Source organism: Ahaetulla prasina, chromosome 1, assembly GCF_028640845.1.
Source record: "Ahaetulla prasina isolate Xishuangbanna chromosome 1, ASM2864084v1, whole genome shotgun sequence".
In the NCBI taxonomy this organism is placed as follows: Eukaryota; Metazoa; Chordata; class Lepidosauria; order Squamata; family Colubridae; genus Ahaetulla; species Ahaetulla prasina.
In genome coordinates this window covers 304,509,077-304,529,697 of record NC_080539.1, presented here as the reverse complement: position 1 = coordinate 304,529,697, position 20,621 = coordinate 304,509,077, and the positions used below count along the sequence as shown (strand labels likewise).

General features: G+C 42.0%; 1 protein-coding gene across 3 annotated transcripts in view; it reads left to right on the top strand.

Annotated features, from left to right (window-relative positions):
- Nucleotides 1-20,621, top strand: part of MAPKBP1 (mitogen-activated protein kinase binding protein 1) — a 169,383-nt gene that overhangs the window by 50,661 nt on the left and 98,101 nt on the right. For 2 of the 3 annotated variants that reach the window (XM_058162031.1, XM_058162033.1), the window contains exon 3: nt 6,851-6,942. In XM_058162031.1, the coding sequence (XP_058018014.1) occupies nt 6,851-6,942 (92 nt within the window). Of the gene's footprint in view, nt 1-6,850; nt 6,943-17,172; nt 17,190-20,621 lie in introns of those variants that run through there. The other variant, XM_058162032.1, reaches the window with a different exon arrangement.

Here is a 20,621-nt window from a genome sequence, read left to right as displayed (position 1 = left end):
AGTGCATTTGAAAGAAGCTGTGTGTTGGAAGAAGAAAGCATTAGTCAAAGATTTAAAGTAGTTGCACCTTTAGAGACAATCACATGATTGCTTTACCTAGCTCCCCCGGTTGTTTGCCATGTGTGTGTAAACCACGGTGGGTTCTGCTTACCTTTACTATCTGTTTGCATGGTGCCCGCGCGCTTCTGCGCATGCGCAGATCACTTTTGATGATGTTCGGGTCAGTGGGCGGAACCTCCCACCGGTTTTACTGCCGGTTCTATAGAACCGGTCCGAACCGGGGGCAACCCACCACTGGTGTAAACCCAGATAGCACTTCAGCTGGGACGACCAGTTATAGTAAAGTTTCCATACCAAAAGTACACACAGCTAAAGATGGAGACATCAAATCAAGATATGGCTGCTTTAATGTTTTGAGTGTGTGTCAGTCATACCAAAATACTTGGCAAAGAACTCTATCAAGTGTAATCACCAGTATGCTTCTTTTGATGTGTAGGGTGGGTTTTTGGGTTTTTTTTGGATTTTCTATGAAATAGTACCTATTCTTCAGCTACGTTGCTACTTTTTAATAGGTAGAAGTCAGAAAGCAGAATAGCTGTTGGGACTAGACTGGTTTCGTGCACTGGGCATGGGAGTGACTGGCATCTACAGAAGTGACTGTAACCTGAAAGACATACTCATGAACGAGTTCAAGATGTCTTCAAGGACTGCCTGGGCAAGTACAAGGGGACCCCTATTTCCTTCAACTTAGACCCCAGGTAGCTATTAGGTTAAAGGCAAGGAGAGTCCTTTGCCCTTAAACCAAAAATTGACAAGGAGCTAGATAAGCTCATAAATCAGGGGATTTTGGTGCCAGTCGATCACGCAAAGTGGGAGACGCCAATCGTCACCCCAGTAAAACCAGATGGGTCAATCAGAATCTGCGCTGACTACAAGGCGACGCTAAACAAAGCCTTACAGAAAAGCGCTTACCCAGTTCCCGTGGTGCAACACTTGCTGCACTCTTGGGGCAAGGGCAAGTCTTTGCAAAGTTAGACTTGGCTCAAGCCTACCAACAACTGCCCGTAGACGCCAACACAGCGAAGCCCAAACGATTGTAACTCACAGGGGGCCTTCAAGTGTACCCGATTACAATTTGGGGTGAGTGTGGCACCAGGGCTGTTCCAAAATTTGATGGAACGACTTCTGCAAGGGCTCCCAGGGTAGTTCCTACTGATGATGTATTGATATCAGAAAACGAGAGGAATTGGGGAGCGTTTGAGAAAAGTTCTGGGCATTTTCCGTCAGCCGGACTAAAGGTTAAAGTGAACAAATGCCAGATAGGGTAGAATCCATCGAATTCTTGGGCTACCGAATAGACAAGAAAGGAATTCACCCCACTGAGAGCAAGGTCAAGGCAATCAGAAAGGCTCCAGCGCCCAAAACAAAACAGAGCTACAGGCATTCCTGGGCTAGTGAATTTTACGCGGTCTTTTAAAAACAAAGCGACCATTGCTGAACCGCTGCATAAGCTTCTAGGGAAAAATACTGTTTGGTCTTGGGGAAAGTCGGAAAGTAGGGCTTTCGAAGCAGTAAAAAACCTGCTCTCGAGCGACAGCCTGCTCATCCAGTATCATAGCTCATTGCCACTAGTGCTGGTTTATATGCCTCCCTTATGGGGTGGGGCTGTACTCAGCCACAGACTGCCAAACGGCACAGAAGCCCCTATAGCCTTCTACTCTAGAACGATGTCCTCCCAGAGAGGAACTATAGCCAGTTAGATAAGGAAGCGCTAGCAATTGTGTCAGGGTGAAAAATTTCACGAATATGTTTTTGGGCGAGATTTGAAATTGTGACTGACCACAGACCGCTGTTAGGAATACTGGCTGGCGATCACCAACGCCTGTGGCACTTTCGCCACGATTGACCCGATGGACTATTTTCTTAGCCGCTTATTCTACAAGCTGCAGCATCGACCAGGAAAAGAAGTGGGCATGCGGACGCTTAAGCAGATGCCCACTACCAGGGGCATCAAGACCCCACCCGGGACGCCCATCCTACTTATTGACTCTTGACTCTGGCCCAGTCACATCTAAGGAAGTGGCTCGGCATCATACCGACATTATGTTAAGGACTGTACCGGTTGGGTACAAGAGGGTGGCCTGCCGGGCTAACGTTTAAGGAATTTGTAAAAACGTGATGAGCTCTCGGCTCAAGGGGGGTGCCTGTTATGGGGTGATCGTGTGGTAATCCCGGATAAATTAAGGGGAAAGGTATTGGACCTCCTCCACGAGGGTCACCCAGGGATCGTAAGGATGAAGGGGCTAGCAAGAAGCTATGTGTGGTGGCCACTCATGGACTCAGAGATTGCTGAGAGGGTAGGGAAATGCCAGGCTTGCCAAGAGTCCAGACCTCTACCCCCAACCGCCCCAGTCAGGGAATCGGAAAACCCCAAGGGCCCTGGTCAAGAATCCACATTGATTTTGCTGGCCCTTTCCACGGCCAAACCTTCCTAGTGGTTGTCGACGCATTCTCTAAATGGTTGGAGATCATACTCATGAAATCCACTACGGCCGAGGCAGTAATCGCAGCCCTGCGCCACCTATTCGCAACCCACGGGTTGCCTGACACTCTGGTGTCCGACAACGGCCCGCACCACGGCAGCCCAGTTTGAGGAATACTTGGCAGAGGAGGGCATCCGACATGCCCTCTCTGCGCCTTTCCACCCTGCGCCGAATGGCCTTGCAGAGCGCTCCGTCCGGAGCGCTAAGGAGGCATTGTCCAGGCTCAAGCCAGGTGACTGGCAAACAAAGATAGATTTCTTTCTGGCCGCTCAGCACAGAACCCCAAGCACTGCTACAGGCAGAAGCCCAGCCGAATTATTGATGGACGGAAGCTCCGTGCCCACTTGACCGCTTGAATCCCCATTACACACCAGAGGGTTACAAGGGGAACTAGAAAACGAGAGAAATGGGCATAGGCGACCGAGTGTGGGCCCGCAACTATGGGGACGGCCCAAGTTGGCTCGCAGGGCAAATCATAAAAGCAACCGGTCCAAAGTCATACTTGGTCGAGTTACAAGACAACCGAGTATGGAGGCGCCACATAGATCAGATAAGGAAACGAATAGCTGAACAACCCGAGCTAAATGAGACAGATTATGACCACTCCTTATTTGAACCCACAGCTGACCATAACCCGGGGGAGGTGCAAGACTTAGCTGAGGTCCCGGAGGTCCAGCGACGCCATCAGGTTCCCGATGGAAACAGCAGGAAAACTCAAAGTAATCCAAGGCCGGATGGCCAAGAAAAGAGTCTGCAGTAATCCAGGGCCCGATGGCCTAGAGAAAGAGCTGGGAGGAGAAAAAAGCCCCTCCGACCAGCTCAAAACACCACCCAGGACTGAACCGCGCAGGTCCGAAAGAATTAGGAGACGCCCAGGTTATTTGCGTGACTACGTCGAAAAATAACATGTAAATATTATGTAAATAATGGTAAAGTGTTTTCTGGGAGGGGAGGAGTGTTATGTATCTTTAAATATTTAGGCGGGAAACTAGCACGTTGCTGATTGGTTGAAGCCGCCGGTTAAACAGTATATAAAGGGTTGTTTTTCCCCAGCCAGGTTGCTGGGTTCACCATATATTAAAGAGCTGTTGTCACTACCCTGGTCTCCAGCCTCGTTACTTCCCGAATATAACACATGGCGTGTATCCGGCCCAAGGGTCCGTAGTTTGAGGACCCCGATTTAGTGCAATATAAAACATGCAAATAATTTTTCTATGGACCACCAAAATTTTCTCGTGGACCACAAGTGGTCCATGGACCACCAGTTGGTGACCGCTGACATAGAATACTCCCATTTATTATATCTTTAAATATGTAGGAATTACTTTTTCCTTGTGTAGTAGAGAAACTATCTGAGAAGAAAACTCATGTTTTCTTGTTTTACTGGATGTAGTTTTTGCAGCCGTCAATCGGGTCCTGTTCTAGTTTGTTTTTCTTTTAGAATTTATATCTTTGTCTATTTTTTTTCATTTAGCAGCAAGTCCATGGAAGGCATGGATAAGAACAAAACAGATTTAGAAATTTAGAAACTAAATTTTCAGTATCAGCATCATCTCCTGATCTATTCTATACCTTGGGGAAATATCTGAAACTTTTGCAACACATTCATTTTAAAGTTCCTGAGTTGGGCTGGGCAGCCTACTGGCTGTGAGTCCCAGCACATCAATTACAGCAACTTTTTCCAATCTTTTTACCCTGGAGGGAAGCCTTGAAAATAATGCATAAAATTATTAAATCTGCAGGTCACTGTATGTTATTGTAGTCAGTAAGTTGTAGATTATCCAACAATAACTGTCAGTGCTCTTTTGAGTAGATAATATCTTTTTGTGTGCGGATCTTTTATTTTGGCCAATTTCCTAGCCTACTCTTTGTTTGGTGCCCTTTTCCCCCACAAAGGATATCAACTCTTTCAGTTCCAAAAATGATGTCCCCCCCCCCGCCCCCAATTCCAATCTCTTGAAGAACCCTTGTTGAGAAAAGCTGGTTTAGAGCAACCCACCTTATGCAACCTTAGTAATTTCAGCTCAGTCAAACAAATCTGAGTTCCCACCCATTATATTTTCTTGGCTAAAAGTGGTGAATGATGTAGTGCTTTTTTGAAAAGCAAAGAGAACATTTTTAAACAGCAACGTCCAGTTAAATTCTCCTGTGTTCAGTTACCTAATAGATAAGAATGCATTCTCCAGAAAAATAACATGCGCTAAAAAATAAACAAAAGGGCAGCATTTTTGTTTCTGAAAATAATGTTTTTTTGTTTTGTTTTGTGGCTTCTTCATGCTTGTTTTAAGGCATCTGGTACAAAAAAAAATGAACTAAATAGTATGAAGGGGTGGGGTGGGAAAGTTAGTGATAGTTATGAATCTTTTTTACCCTCAGTCTTCTAGTTTGGTTCTAGAGCTGGCTAGCTGAACTATTAATGAAAGAAGGACTTAGGATATATCCCTGAGAGCAACAATTATCTTACAAATGAGAAAGCCTGTTTTAGCAAATCATCTTTGTGACTAAATATGGGTGATCTGCTCCCATAGGATTTTTTTTAGGTGTGCCCTGAAGCTGCTTAACAAAGTTCTTGTGGGAGTTTTTCAAGAAGTCTAGAGTCTCTGAAGGATGGCTAACAGAGATCCCTGCAGGCTTTTTGGAGCTGGGACAGAAGATACCATCAGTGAATCTAACTCTTAAACAGAAGAGTTGACATTCAGCCCAGTAAAGTCATGGATTGGCAATATGTTTGTACAATAAATAAACAAAATGTCAGCTGATTTGTAGAAAGAGCAGATGGAGCATTGGCACCGATGTTGTGATGTTACTCTGAGGGTAGATTTCCACTTGTAGATCCACACGAGTTAAGAGAATTCCAGTGAAAGGGCTCGCAGTGCATTTGAAAGAAGCTGTGTGTTGGAAGAAGAAAACATTACTCAAAGATTTAAAGTAGTTGCACCTTTAGAGACAGTCACAGGATTGCTTTACCTAGCTCCCCTGGTTGTTTGCCATGTGTGTGTAAATCAGGGTGGGTTCTGCTTACCTTTACTACCTGTTTGCATCGTGCCCGCGCACTTCTGCGCATGCGCAGATCACTTTTGATGATGTTCGGGTCAGTGGGCGGAGTCTCCCACCGGTTTTACTGCCGGTTCTATAGAACCGGTCCGAACCGGGGGCAACCCACCACTGGTGTAAACCCAGATAGCAGTTCAGCTGGGACGACCAGTTATAGTAAAGTTTCCATACCAAAAGTACACACAGCTAAAGATGGAGACATCAAATCAAGATATGGCTGCTTTAATGTTTTGAGTGTGTGTCAGTCATACCAAAATACTTTGCAAAGAACTCTATCAAGTGTAATCACCAGTATGCTTCTTTTGATGTGTAGGGTGGGTTTTTGGGTTTTTTTTGGATTTTCTATGAAATAGTACCTATTCTTCAGCTACGTTGCTACTTTTTAATAGGTAGAAGTCAGAAAGCAGAATAGCTCATTAAGATTGCAGGGAAAACAAGCAGATTGGTCCATCCATTCAAGAACAAGCTCTGGGTGCTCCAACACTGGAGGTTTTCAAAAAAGACTGGACAACTGGTATAGGAAGGATTTCCTGCTTGAGCAGGGGGTTGGACTAGAAGACCTCTAAGATCCCTTCCAACTCTGTTATTCTGTTAAATTCAAATCTTTTCTTAATATTTGGGATGTTGATTGGCTTAACCATTCTGGAATTGCCACAAGAATACCTTAAATTGGTAATATATTCATAATATATTTACAAAGAAAAATCTTACTTAGTTTCAGGTTAAATGGAATGTATTGAAGGAATGTCCAACCCCTAATGTTTTAAAAGTTGAGAGCATGTTTTCCTCTTAATAATATTTGAAACCTGTCCTTGTCTTCTGGAAAGCTCTGGAGAGGGATTTCCTCTAAGAATCCCATTCAGGGTTGCTGAAAGAGTTTTACAAATATCTCTGGAATATGGTTCCAGAGACATTTGAAAAGATCTTGGCAGGGACAAGGGCGGCCTATGCTTCTGCTCAGGCTTTCAGCTGATTATCTCCTTGCTGGTTTCACTTTTGGAAGCACTTTTCAAAATAGCTTCTTTTCAGTTGCTATGGAGAAGTTTCCTTTAAAAAAAAAAAAGAACACTCTTGCCGTCCTCATGTTCAAATATTGGATAGCTTTTTAAAACAGATTTTTGAATTTCATCTGATCTCCATGAGAGAAATAATACACTGAGTAAACTGATGCATCAAATGGGGATAGCACATGCAGTTGTACAGGATGTCAAAGCTATATATTCATCATCTTTTGTTTTTTGTTTTTTAACTAGGTGACTTTAGAAAAAGTACTGGGAATCACTGTCTCTGGAGGTAGAGGATTGGCCTGTGATCCTAAGAATGGTCTCATTGCTTATCCAGCTGGGTAAGTTGTTAAAGGCACTATTTAAATGACTGCAAGACTGCTTAGAGATAAAGTCTGCCAAACGTGTCATGTAGTAGAGTGAGACTTTTGGAAATGTTCTCCTAAATTCATTCCAATTATGATGCATAAGCAATGTTAACGTAAATTATTGCTAGAGGGAATAACACTCTTATATTCTTCATCTGTCATCAGTAATGAAATCTTTTTTTTTGGTCATTTTTCTGAGATTTTTTTTTTTAAAGGAAAAGAGGTATATTAAATCTGGTAAGATTTACTGCGTTGATTATCTTTCTTCGGTGGCACAGTGGTTAGAAGGCAATATTGCAAGCAAACTTTGCCCTCAGCCTGGACTCAGCCTTCCATCCTTCCGAGTTCAGTAAAATGAGAACCCAGATTGTTGGGGGCAATATGTTGAGTCTGTAAACAAGTCTTAAAGCACTATGGAGCGGTATATAAGTCTAAGTGCTATTATTATTGTATTGCTATTTTTGAGGTTCCTCTTCTTGTTTTCTGCTAAGGATTTTTTTTTTGTTGTTAACTAGAAGGTTAAACAAAAGTCAGAAAAATGTGAATCTGAATTCCTCATGAAGCTGGAGTTGCCCTTTTAGAATTGGAAATAGCTGTGTGATATGAAGATTTATGAGCCAAAGTTCCTCTTGCATGAATAGTTGTTCTGTGTTGTAATATTAATCCTGGGATTAGATTATTCTTCCAAGTATTTCTTATATGGGCCAAATAATTACCTAATTGGTGGATAAATTCAGTGAGTGGAACCCTTCCATCATATTCTGGAAGCAAGTATTAGTAGGCAATGTGCTTTGGGTTTTCCTGGAAGCCAATGAAGATGTTTTAAATGGTGACTAATCACCACTGGATTTGACATAATTTTCAGTTAAGCTTTATACATATATTCACAGAGATCAAAACAACAGTTTGAAACAATGGATTCAAATTATTAGCTCCAATGTTCTTGGACCACATCATCCTTGTCCCCAGCCCCATTTTCTTTTTGTGATGGCAGGAGTTTTCCCCAGACCCAATCCTGAAAGTGGAAATTCAGCAGCACAAATTTTAATCTAATCTATTTTACCCCCAAAGAAAGAAAACCAGTGCAATAAACCTTGCCAGGTTTAATATATCTTTTTTTCCCCTTTAAAAAAGAAATATAATAAAAGTGACAAAAAAGCCTCATATTTTGGTTTCAGTACCTTTGGTGATGTTATTGCTGTGTTCTCAATTGCCTACTAGCCCAATCTTAATACTGTAGCTATTGCTCTGATTCAGTGGTGCGTTTCAAATGTTTTTACTATTGGTTCTATGGGCGTGGCTTGGTGAGCATGGCATGGCTTGGTGAATGTAGCTTGGTGGGTGTGGCATGGGAAGGATACTATAAAATCTCTATTCCCTCCCCAATCCAGGGGAAGGATACTGCAAAATCCCCATTTCATCCCAGTCAGCTGGGACTCGGGAGGCAGAAAATAGATGGGGGCAGGGCCAGTCAGAATTTTTACTACCGGTTCTCTGAACTACTCAAAATTTCCACTACAGAAATGGTTCTGCAGAAATAGTCAGAACCTGCTGAAACCCACCTCTGCTCTGATTTTACTAATAATACGAGTAGTATAGTCCCACTGCAAAATAAATAAATAATAATTTCCATTCCCCACCTCAGCAAAAGATGGCAGAATGCTGTTCTCGAAAGACGGACTTAGAAAAAGGGCCCGTACTCATTTCTTGGAGCCAGTCTCTCTTCCTTGCATGGGCCTAGCATATTCTATCTCTCTGTGTAAACAAAGTGAAATGGCTTAAGTGGAGCGAAGGGCGGAGATCCAAATTAGAAACTGTAAGCAAGCATTTTGGGAAAGCTGACATGGGCCAGGCAGTCGTGCAATTTCAAACTGCAGCGATTGAGGAGTGCAATGAATATTTACCTTGTTTTAACATTTCATTTTGCTAATGTCACTGGGTGGTTCTAATGAATTTCAAACAAGAAGAAAAGAAATTGAAGCCAGTCTTAGAAGGCTGTTGGTTTGGGCACAGTGAATCTATAGAAGAGGGAAGAACAGCAATAATTCTTCTCATTGCTTGGTTGTGCTATCCTTGAAAGCAACTTTTGTCCCCGAGCAAGTCTACCGTTCGTTCAGATTCTGATAAATTAGAAGAGATGTTTTCCTTCAGAAAAGAGGCTGTAAAATGTGTAGGATGCATAATTGCATATAAGAAAGGGGTTAACACTAAGATGGGAGGCCAGTATGGTGATATCTGGATATACTTCTAAATGCTGGATTAGCCACGTAGTTGGAGGTGATGAGAGTTGTATTAGCCTAGTGCAGTGATTCTCAACCTTTATAATGCTGCGACCCCTTTAATACAATTCCCCACGATGTGGCGACCCCAACCATAAAATTATTTTCATTTTGAATTTATCACGCCTGAAGTCAGACATAGCGATCTGAACTGCTTGTGATTGCCTTGAGGACGGAGGCATTAAAGTGGAGACTCTTCCCCTATTAAGTTTATCGCGCCTGAAGCCAGATTAGGCTAGCGATTGGGAGTGATTGCAGCTGGCTTGAGAGTGAGACATCAGAGCAAAGATTTCTCTCTTTTTTAATTCATCGTGCCTGAAGCCGAATTCGGCTAGCAATTTGAAGAGCCTGCAGCTGGCTTGTGGAGTCAACCATTGGAGCGCGATTCTTCGACTCGCAAGTATACTTCCCATATTTACGATGGTCTTAGGCGACCCCTGGCAAATCGTCATTCGACCCCCAACGGGGTCCCGACCCACAGGTTGAGAACCGCTGGCCTAGTGTAACTGGAAGGCATTGAATTGGGGAAGGCTGTTCATCCCAGGTTACTGTGGGTTGAAGATTACATTTTATTTACTGTGTTATTGTAGTCAGTTCTTAAAGTCTGGTGTGCCTCGTCAAAATTTGAGCTAGTATAAAAGTCTTGAATTTTGGGATTTGGAGTCAGTGGTGAAAGTTTAGACTTCTTGGCCAGTAAAAATGAAAATAATTAGGTACAGATGGATATTTGCTGGGCAAATGGGCCAGAATCCTGCAGCAAAATTAAATCAAAAGAGGGGCTAGGTGACAACACAAAATCACAGAAGTTGCCTGCTGGAGTCATCTCTTTCCCTCCCTCCTCTCTACCTCCCAAAAAGAGCTGTGGAGATGATATTGACCAAAATATTCAGAAAATAAAAGGAGCAGAAGCATTCCTTGAGCCCTGGGAAAATCATATTGGAAAGAGACACAAGGTGGTTCCTCCTTAACTCAGTGGGTATAAGAGGGAGAGGAAAGAAAATATCAGAAAATTTGCAATATTCTGTTAATGCAACCTATCTCAATCTTCTTGTGGAATCTGAACTGGACCCAGCTTGAAAGGTTGACACCCCCTTCCAAATATAAGATGTTAAGAAATTAGCATTGCTTTGAAGAGATACTTAATGTCCCTTGTGGTTGACTTTTTGTGTGGTGGTAAGGTTGGGGTTATTATTTATTTATTAAATTTATGTACCACCCATCTCATCACAAGATGACTCTGGGTGGCTTACATGATCTTGATTTTGCTGCAGAATGGTGGCTTTATGTAGCTGCCATGCTACATTCTCTGTGTTCTACAGGTAGCTATAAATTGCTCTTTACTGTTTGTCCAATAAAATGCTACAATGACACTTGCTATCCCCAGGTAGCTTCAGCAGCCATGTCTTAAGACCAGGAAGGCTGTTTTTGACTACATGCACGATGATTTTAGAAATGTACATTTCATTCTCCATTAAAAAAATGCACTATGATTATGTATACTTAATAGCACAATAGCAGAGCTCAGAATGGATTTTAAAAGAACGTTAATAAAAGTCAGTAAAAATGGAGAACATGCATTTAATGGGCAGTGAAATCGCTCAGTTATTATTGTAAGCTGTGAGAGAACAATGGTTGAATTGGATTTAAAGCACCACAAGTCTTTGGTAAGTGTGTGCCAGGCGTGGGAACAAGAAAAATCAGAATTAGTTGACTTTAACTGGGAGGGACAAAATCTAGTTAATAGGATTACTCCCATGTATTTAATAAGCCTCCACTTTGGGCAAGTGAAAATTTTAACTCAGTAGCAACTTTTGGAGGGGCTCTGAGAGCCACACCCAAAGCTTTGGAGGATTAGACCCAGTGGTGGGATTCAAGTAATTTAACAACCGGTTCTCTGCCCTAATAATTTCTTCCAACAACCAGTTTGCCAAACTGCTCAGAAAGTTAACAACCGGTTCTCCCGAAGTGGTGCGAACTGGCTGAATCCCACCACTGATTAGACCTCAGGGTTGCAGCTTGAAAGAAATAATGGTATTTTTATTTTCTCCAGCCAGATGAACTTGTTTGTCATGCCCACGGTCTCTAAAAGCAGAAATCGTTTCTGTTTCCACTTGATAAGGAAATTATTTGGGAAGATGTTATCCAATATCCTGTGCCAACTAAGGACATTTTAATGAAGCCTGAGAAACTGCAGGAATCTTTAGGCATCTTTGGCATTCTCAGAAAAACATATGAAGCTGAGAAAAAGGAAATTTCTCTGAACTTTTTAGAAGAGTCTTATTTGTCTTGGTGACGAGCAGAAACAAAACTAGTTTCTTCATAATCTCCCATTATAATAATATTAAATTCTCCCTAACTGGCAATGCCAAAATGTAAGTCTAACAAATACATAAATCAACTTTCTAAATTTGGATAAAGGGATCATGGTTCATAAACTCTGCAATGTGATTTGGCTAAATAGTTACTTGTCCATTATGGTGGGCTGTTTTATGTTGCTGGGGGCATAGCCACTGCCAAGGCATAAAAAGACAAAGAGTTTGCTGCCCTAATTGAATTGCAGGATCAGTTTGTTTTGTCATATTCACAAGAAATTTATACCTTCTTGGCAGGGTGCAGAAATCTCCTTGGCACTGTTGTTACACTGACTATGGGTTTTTTTTTCTGCAGCCTTCCTCTGCAGTGGTGAATAAAATTTGCTGGATTGCTTGTTCTTGGAGTAATATGCTTTTTGCTGACTGGAGCAGTGCAAAGTATTCTTGACAACACATGGATGTCTTCCTTATGGTTCTTGCATATGTCTTACTTCTGCTCTGTTCCACTCCAGATATCCCATTAGTTGACTCAACTTTTATTAAAAACTGCCAGTACAAGGCAGGCCTGAGATTCAACTCTCTTGGCTCAGTGCCAAACTTTGTAAGAAGCATTATTTTTGCAGCAGAGTTGTTGGGAAATCCGCATTCATTTAGCTGTTAACATTGTTGGACCCTTGTTGGCAAGAATTAAAGGCTCAAATCTCACAGGAGGACCACATCAAAATCTAGTAATTTGCTTCTGAATGTCTTTTTAAATTTCCCTTTCTTTATCTGTTTGATAAATGCTGAATTGATTTGTTCCAAAACAGAAACCCCCATCCCAATAAATTTAACTTTGCAAGTTAGATTTCTCTTTCAGAATTCAAAAATTGCAAGGTGCCTAACACCAGAGTGGGTTTCCAGGTCCTGTAACGTTGGCTTGGAGAATAGCACTTTGCGTGGCATGTTCTCTCAGGACAGCCAGCCTGAGACTTGACTCAAAATTGAACCTGTAATTTAAATGCAATTTTAGTCCGCTGTAATTGCTGCATAATGCATCTCTTCCTCTGCTGAGTTAAAAGATTAGTGTTTTAAATGAACATCGGCGGGAGGAGGTGTAGAAAGTTGGCAGAACAGATGAAAATCTCTGGTGCCCTTAGAATCTTTGTTGTTCTGAATGTTATGGGGCTTGTCCTTTCTTTTGGTTGCCAGGTGGGTACCTCACCTTCTTGCCTTTTCTTGTCTCTACTTAGAAAATGGTAATGAGGATTAATGATGACAGAGACCTCTAACCTTGCTGTGAATTATCAAGGTCCATGTGACATGTCTTTATGAGATTTTAGTTTAATAATTTATCGCATGTTTGTATTCACTTGGTTATAAATCCTAATATTTTTTCTAAAGTCAAAATGTGTTAAATCAGGGGGTCTCCAACCTTGGCAACTTTAAGCCTGGCAGACTTCAACTCCCAGAATTCCCCAGCCAGCAAAGCTGGCTGGGGCAGGAGTTGAAGTCCTCCAGGCTTAAAGTTACCAAGATTGGAGACCCCTGTGTTAAATAACCCAGGAAGAATCTGTGTATTTCAGCTTTAGGCAAGGACCATCGATCTGGACAGGATTCCCTATCTTGTGTTTTAATTGTCCATGCCAGCAGTGATAAAGCCACAGACCACAGACCACAGACCAAGAACCATGCGACATGTGCCATTCAACTGAAATTTCACATTAATAGCATAAAAGTAATAAAGCAGCTTGTACAGTGAATGCTGACCTTATTCCTTGGTCTTAAAATGTTCTCTCCCCCCCCCCAGGGGGGTTCATTGTGATCCAAGAGGATATTGAGATGAACATTTTTCAATGTCTTGCTTCATATGAGCTCTTGGCCGGTAGCGAGTGAGCAACCCTGAAATTTCTGGCCTCCTTAAACCACAAAAGCCAAATCTTCCTCCCATTCTGGTTCAAAGCTTCATTTTTCTTTGTAATAGCTGCATTTCTTCTAACCTGATGTCATACATTTTGCAGGATCCTCTGTGAATAGGAGGGCCTGCACAGATTTATCTCACAAGGTCCTCTGAGGCTCTGTAAAGAACCACCGGGCCATTTCGAAGCGGAAAGAACAGATTATGCACAGACACGTACACACGTACACACATAACCTGTCCTCCTCCCAATAAAACAAGAGCATCAGAAGGACCCAATGTCTACCGAGTAACTGTGGGTCCTTGGAAGAGGACAGTACAGGCTGGCTATGCTTCCTTCTCAAGACTTTAATAATAATAACAATAACAACAGAGTTGGAAGGGACCTTGGAGGCCTTCTAGTCCAACCCCCTGCCCAGGCAGGAAACCCTACACCACCTCAGACAGATGGTTATCCAACATTTTCTTAAAAATTTCCAGTTTGGTAGTCCTGCTGTCTCTTTTCTTTCTCCTTGGGTTGAATGAGCTTTTTTAAAAAAATGAACCTGTTCTCCCCTTCATCTCCTTGGTCCTCGTTGGGTTGTCTTTGCAGGCAGTAACTGTCTCCTTTTCCATGACATTACTTCTGCTTCTTCCCCTCTCCTGTTTTCACTCCCCCTTTAAGATAGTCCTGAACTTTCAACAGATTATTTAGTGAGCATTCAAAGTTACAACGGCACTGAAAAAAGTGATTTATGACCATTTTTCACCCCTACAACCGTTGCAGCATCCCCATGGTCATGTGATCAAAATTTGGACGCTTGTCAATTGATTCATATTTATAACAGTTGCAGTGTCCCGGGGTCACGACGTGATCCCTTTTTGTGACCTTCTGACAAGCAAAGCCAATGGGGAAACCAGATTCACTTAACAACCATGTTCTTAACTTAATGTTGCAGTGATTCACTTAACAACTGTGGCAAGAAACATTGTAAAATGTGGCAAAACTCACTTAACAAATACTCACTTAGCAACATAAATTTTGGGCTCAATTGTGATCGTAAGTCGAGGACTCCTCGTATTTTATATAATGTCATATCTCCGGTTCCTTGATTGATTTATTTTACAAAATTTCTCACCTTCTTCAAACAGTCAAGGGTGGAACACAATATAAACGCACTAAACATAAAACATTGATCCCATCATGACTAATGACTAATGCTAAGGTTCCTAATAAAGAACAAGCTTGCCAGTAATGCCTCCTTACCCATGAAAAAAACCTATAATGGCAAAGGTTGCCCAGATACAGATTAACAGAGTTGGAAGGGACCTTGTATATCATCTAGTCCAACCCCCAGCCCAAGCAGGAGACCGTACACCATTTCTAACAAATGGCAGTCCAATCTTTTCTTGAAAGCCTCCAGTAATGAAGCTCCCATAACGTCCGAAGGCAAGTTGTTCCAATGGTTGATTGTCAGAAAATTTCTCCTTATTTCTAGATTGAATCTCTCCTTGATCGGTTTCCATCCATTATTCCTTGTCTGGCCTTCGGGTGCCTTGGAAGATAGCTTGACCCCTTCCTCTCTGGCAGCCCCTCAAACATTGGAACACTGCTATCATGTCTCCCCTGGTCCTTCTCTTCTGTTGTGTCTTGCCCGCCCTCAGAGCAGCCGGGGCCTTCTTACCTGCTCCCGAACACTGAGGAATGTATGCCTCCCGGCCCAAGTCCTGGCTCCATGCCCACACAAACTGCAGAAGAAGGAGCATCTCCCTGCCCCAGCCCTGACTCCATGCCCAGGCAAACGGAGCAGCTAGACCCCTCCCCCTCCTCCACAGCAGGTGAGCCTGAGGAGGGTTTACTCCCAACAACAGCTGATTGGAGTAATCCTCGCATCAGAAGATTGGAGAGGCGGAGGCAACAGAAGGAAGGGAGGGGCAGGCCTTAATGAGTGCTGAGTCATGGAGCCACACCCCATGGCCTATATAAAGGATCTACTTTCTGGCAGTCTCTGAGTCAGGCAAAAGTCGAACTTATCTTGCTGAAGTCACTTACTGCCTGCTCTGAGGACTTTGCTAGGACTTTGGGCAGAGCTGCAGAGGCAAGCCTGATTCGGATTTCCCTGACCCAGCCGTCAGCGGAGGAGTGGGACACGACATCTTCAGTAGACTAGCCACGCCCAGTTCCTGTAACCGTTCTTCATATGTTTTAGTTTCCAGTTCCCTAATCATCCTGGTTTCTCTTCTCTGCGCTTTTTCTAGAGTCTCAACATCCTTTTTATAGTGTGGTGACCAACACTGGATGCAGTACTCTAGGTATGCTGTTACTAAGGCTTTATAGAGTGCTATTAGTACTTCACTTGATCTTGATTGTATCCCTATGTTAATCCAATTTAGGATTGCATTGGCTTTTTTGGCTGCTGCCGCACACTGCTGGCTGATATTTAACTGGTTGTCTACTAAGGCTCCAAGATCCTTTTCACAGTTACTGCTGTTAAGCCTGGTTTCACCCAGTCTATGTATGCTTTTGGTTTTTCTTGCCTAAGTGTAAGACTTTACTTTTCTCTACACTGAATTTCATTTTGTTGCCATCGGCGTTGTATCAAATGTTTTTCTGCAAGAAGAACTTTCTGTGCCATCCTGAATGCCAAAAGAAAAGGAACTAAGCCTTTCTGGGAGGGGGAGGGCATATTCCAAATGACACCCCCTCCATCGGGGCCACCATGGAGAAATCTTGCTTTGTGCTCCATGGACCCCAGGACCTAAGCAGATCTTTTTAAATCATCTTGTAGACAGGATCATTTTGGATAGGTTCAGTTAGTAAATCTCTTTTCCACATGTGAGATAAATTCCTTTTTTTCTCAGCAGTATCTACAACCCAAGAATTGGCCCACCTATCCTGGACTGACCTAAAACATTGGGCTACTTGAGGTGAAGTGATTTATTGGGCTGGTGGTGAAGTCTTAACTTCATTCCTGCAATGGGATGCATAACGAAAGCTTTAGTTCTGTCAACACATCAAGGAGATGCACTAAGCTACAACATGTGGGGTTTCATCTTTTGACTCAGGAGCCACAGCTCATGTGTTAAACAACAGAATATGTCTCTTGAGCCACTTTTTGTTTACTCCCAATCTGTGTGTTCATCTCTAACTTCTGTCTCTTTCCTTTCTTGGTGAAAAAAGGGAAGTAGTTTGCAGTTCACCTTAGAAAGCCTTTCAACTGCCTTGTTTTCCTTATTTTGTATATACAAACTAGGCTATGAATGGGAAGAAACCTTCAGCAACTTTGTGAAAACAATCACTCAACCGTCACACCGTATTCAGATTTAATAATATTCAGGTTTAATAGATGAAAAGCCTTAAGCTTCTTTTATTTATTTATACAATATTTTATTTTAACAGGCCAAAGTATTCTGGTTGCCCTCTTCCAGTTTCTCCTGATCTTGCCACATGCTTATGTGTGTGTTTTGTTGACGTTGCTGCTGAGATTCTGTATCCTAGAAACAAGAAGTAAAACAAAACTAAAAATCCTCAGAGGTTACTACTGAAGAGTAAAAGGACGTAAAGAGGAGAAACTCATCCATCTGAATCCCAGGCCAGATGCTTTATGGTTCAATTTACTTAATATGTATCTTCTTTCTTTAAAAAAGAAAAAATAGTAAGGCTGTAAAACCTTTGCTTCAGGAAAAGCCACATTTGCTGTGGAGCCCCTTTCCCCCAAGTTGTTCACCATCCACCACTTCCTCCTCCTTCAGGTAAATGTTTTACATGCCGTAGCTGACAATTTATAATCTGCCTGGTTAGACTCAAGTTAAGCCCTAGCAACTTATAAAACTAGGGCTGCTTTGTGTCTAATTTCGATCATCTGCTAATATTGTTTGGAATGTAATGAAAAACACAGAACAAGCTTCCATAGGGGGTTGACACGATTTAAAGGGGGGAAAAAAACCAAATTTGTACAACCCCAAAAATGGAAAAAATGGTGCTGTCCGTTTTTGTGACCAATCCTCTCCACTTTGTACTATAATTCTACTCCCTGCAATCTTCCACTCCCTTACAATAAATAGATAAAGGGACTAAAATGTTGCCTTTCCATGCAGTTTGAACATATAGTATCTTGGTATTAGAATGGGTGAAACTGTTGAATGGGTTGCAGAAAGGCGAAAAGAGACAGCGGTTGAGGAATAATTTTGGAAAGGCTGAGTTGTGATTGCTTATGAAGAAAAATAGAACTCTTGTGGTTGTTGTTGATGTGCTGATGTTTAAGAAATGTGCAGGTCTAGAGGTCAACCTGATTTAAAAGGCCCAGAGCCCTGAATCTAGAAGAAAGTGTGGTAGCATCTTGATAGGGGGCATTGTGATAGGGAGAGAGAGGGATGCAATCCAGTTACTGAACCAAGTGAAACACTTGATATTGACCCTGACAATAGTACAATTGTAGTACCTTGTGAGAGAGAGATTCCTAGTGCTTTACCCTCTTGAAAGATCCTGTAGGCATTCTCATTGCCCAAAGAATCTTCCCTTATTTCTTAGCACCAAGCAGATGTTATATTGTGCCCAGCATTGTAACCTGATATAATGATTCAGACTATTAAGATTAGCTTCCCCTAGTTGGGCGCCTTCCAAATCTGTTGGAAGCGAGTTTTGGTCATGTTGGCTGGGAAGTGGGTGAATACAGTCCAAGAGGTATAGGAGAGGCTGCTCTCCATAAATACAGAGAGCATGATGATGATATGAACCCTACAGCAATTATACTTTGTGGTTTATTTATTTGATTACGTTTATATTCCATTATTCATTCAGGAGCTCAAGGCTGCTAATGGAACATTTCATTCTCTTATTTTTCCTCACAAGGTAGTTGTAAGTTGGACTGAGAGAGCATGAGTTGGCCAAAGTCACCCTAAGATGGATTTAGATGTTTCTTTTCCAATACAATACCTGAACTGCTGCACCAGGCAGTCCCTTATAAACCATAAAACAAATGTATTGATGAGAATAGCTAGGAGTCTTATGTTGGCAGTGCTCCTCAAAAGAAAAATGTTAATACTGTACTTCTGCACAATTTTATTTTCACTGAAGTTATACATATATGAAGATTCTCTTCTGTGATGTTATGGTTGGCGGAAGATCTGGGTGTTTAAATGCTAATCTGCCTCTGTCATTAAAGGAGGTGTTGTGCGTATGTATGGATTTCTAATAGACCAATCCAATTATATAGACCTCTTCACCTTTGCTCTGATACCAGAAGTGACCTCTGTTGGAGGAAAAATATCTCAGAGCCTGTCTGCAATGCCTGGGATATACTTCTGTAATCCTTTCTTATACCACTGTATATCACTGCACTGTTATTTAGCTCAAAACTTAGACTAAACTTTTCCTACAGAAGTTTACAATCAACCTCTGTCACATGTACCATTGGACTTTAGCCTGCACTGTAAGTTGTTCAGCCTCTGAAGATGTCATGTTATGTCATGGTGCCTGCTGGGTATAACCAAAAAAAACAGGGTACAATTATTGCGTATTGTTGGACTTTGAAAGTGTGAGATCTTCCCCTCTTAAGCAAATGTTACCAGCATGAGCTGCAAACTTGCTGAGTTGAGTGCTGAATGCCAATAATCGTTTCCTTCTAACTCTTATCATCACTCTGGTTATTCTTTCGATTTGATTGTTTGGGTTAAACCACTTGAACTTGAGGAGCCCTGTACTCCTGAGTCAGAGACTTGCTTTTTCTAAACTTAGGAGATATTTTGCATGTCATTTCTGAGCCAAGTTTCATGGAAAATGACAGTCATCTGTGTTACAGCCAAGCTAAGTGGTAGGATGTGAGAACAGATATCACTCAGTATTTCTCCAGCCAAAAATCTGCTCAGCACATATTTAAATATCATACTGTAATAAAGAGTAAATCATGCCAAATGTTGAATGACTTTTCTTTCTTTCTTTCTTTCTTTCTTTCTTTCTTTCTTTCTTTCTTTCTTTCTTTCTTTCTTTCTTTCTTTCTTTCTTTCTTTCTTTCTTTCTTTTTCTTTTTCTCCTTCCTTCCTTTCTCTGTCCCTCCTTCTCTCTCTCTTTCCCTTTTCTTTCCCCCCCTCTCTTTCCTTTCCTCCCTCCCTCCCTCCTGTATTCACAAATTCCCTTTGAAACTGCAGGTTTCTCTCTCCAGAGTCTCCTCTCTTCATTTTTTTATGGCACATAGATGACTACATAATGGCAGGACCCAAAACATTGGATAAATGGAAAAAATGACCTCTTAGCCAAATTATATGCTGTGCACAGCATGTTCTCAGATAAGGCTTTTCAGTATTACGAAATTGCTATCCCTATGAAACTGGGTGTCACTCTAAATATGTGCAAGCATCTAATACAGCTGAAAATCAAGCAAAACATTATCACTGTGGCCTGCCTGTGCCTTAGAGAGCCGAAAAGTGGGCAGCTTGGAAGGAATCAGCTTCAAGCAGAGACATTAAATTGTGATTGTCTTGTGATGTATTTTTTTTAAATAGCTGGGAATGTGTTGTCCAGCTCTGACTCAAAGGCAAGGAAATATTTTAAAAGGCAATTAGAAATAAGCAGCATTAGGGATTATTTAAGGCGGCTTATGCTAAAATGACAACTCAGAGGCAGTTTTAGTTTAATGATGATAATAGCAATTGGGATTTCTGTCATTAAGCAATATGATCGTAAAGTGTAATGCCAGGTGACTGTGCTGCTTAGTGGTGGAAGTCCCTGGTTACCATTGTTAAATGGATCCCCACTGGTCATTAAAACAAGGCTCTCAGGTGCCCACAATCTCTGAGTTCCTGCTAGTTTTCCCATTGACTTTGCTTGTGGGGAGCCAGCAGGGAAAATCACAAACCATGATCACCTGAATGAGGGATGAAGCACTCCTCAGAAATCCAAGCCAGTTGCCAAGTGCCCAGATTGCTGCTACATCACTGCAGGGTTGCTATAGTGACTGAAACATCAAGGAGAAGTCGTAAGAGCCACTTGCTCAATGGATAGAATAGAATAGAATAACAGAGTTGGAAGGGATCTTGGAGGTCTTCTAGTCCAACCCCCCGCTTAGGCAGGAAACCCTACAGCACTTCAGACAAATGGTTGTCCAATCTCTTCTTTAAAATTTCCAGTGTTGGAACATTCACAACTTCTGGAGGCAAGTTGTTCCACTGATTAATTGTTCTAACTGT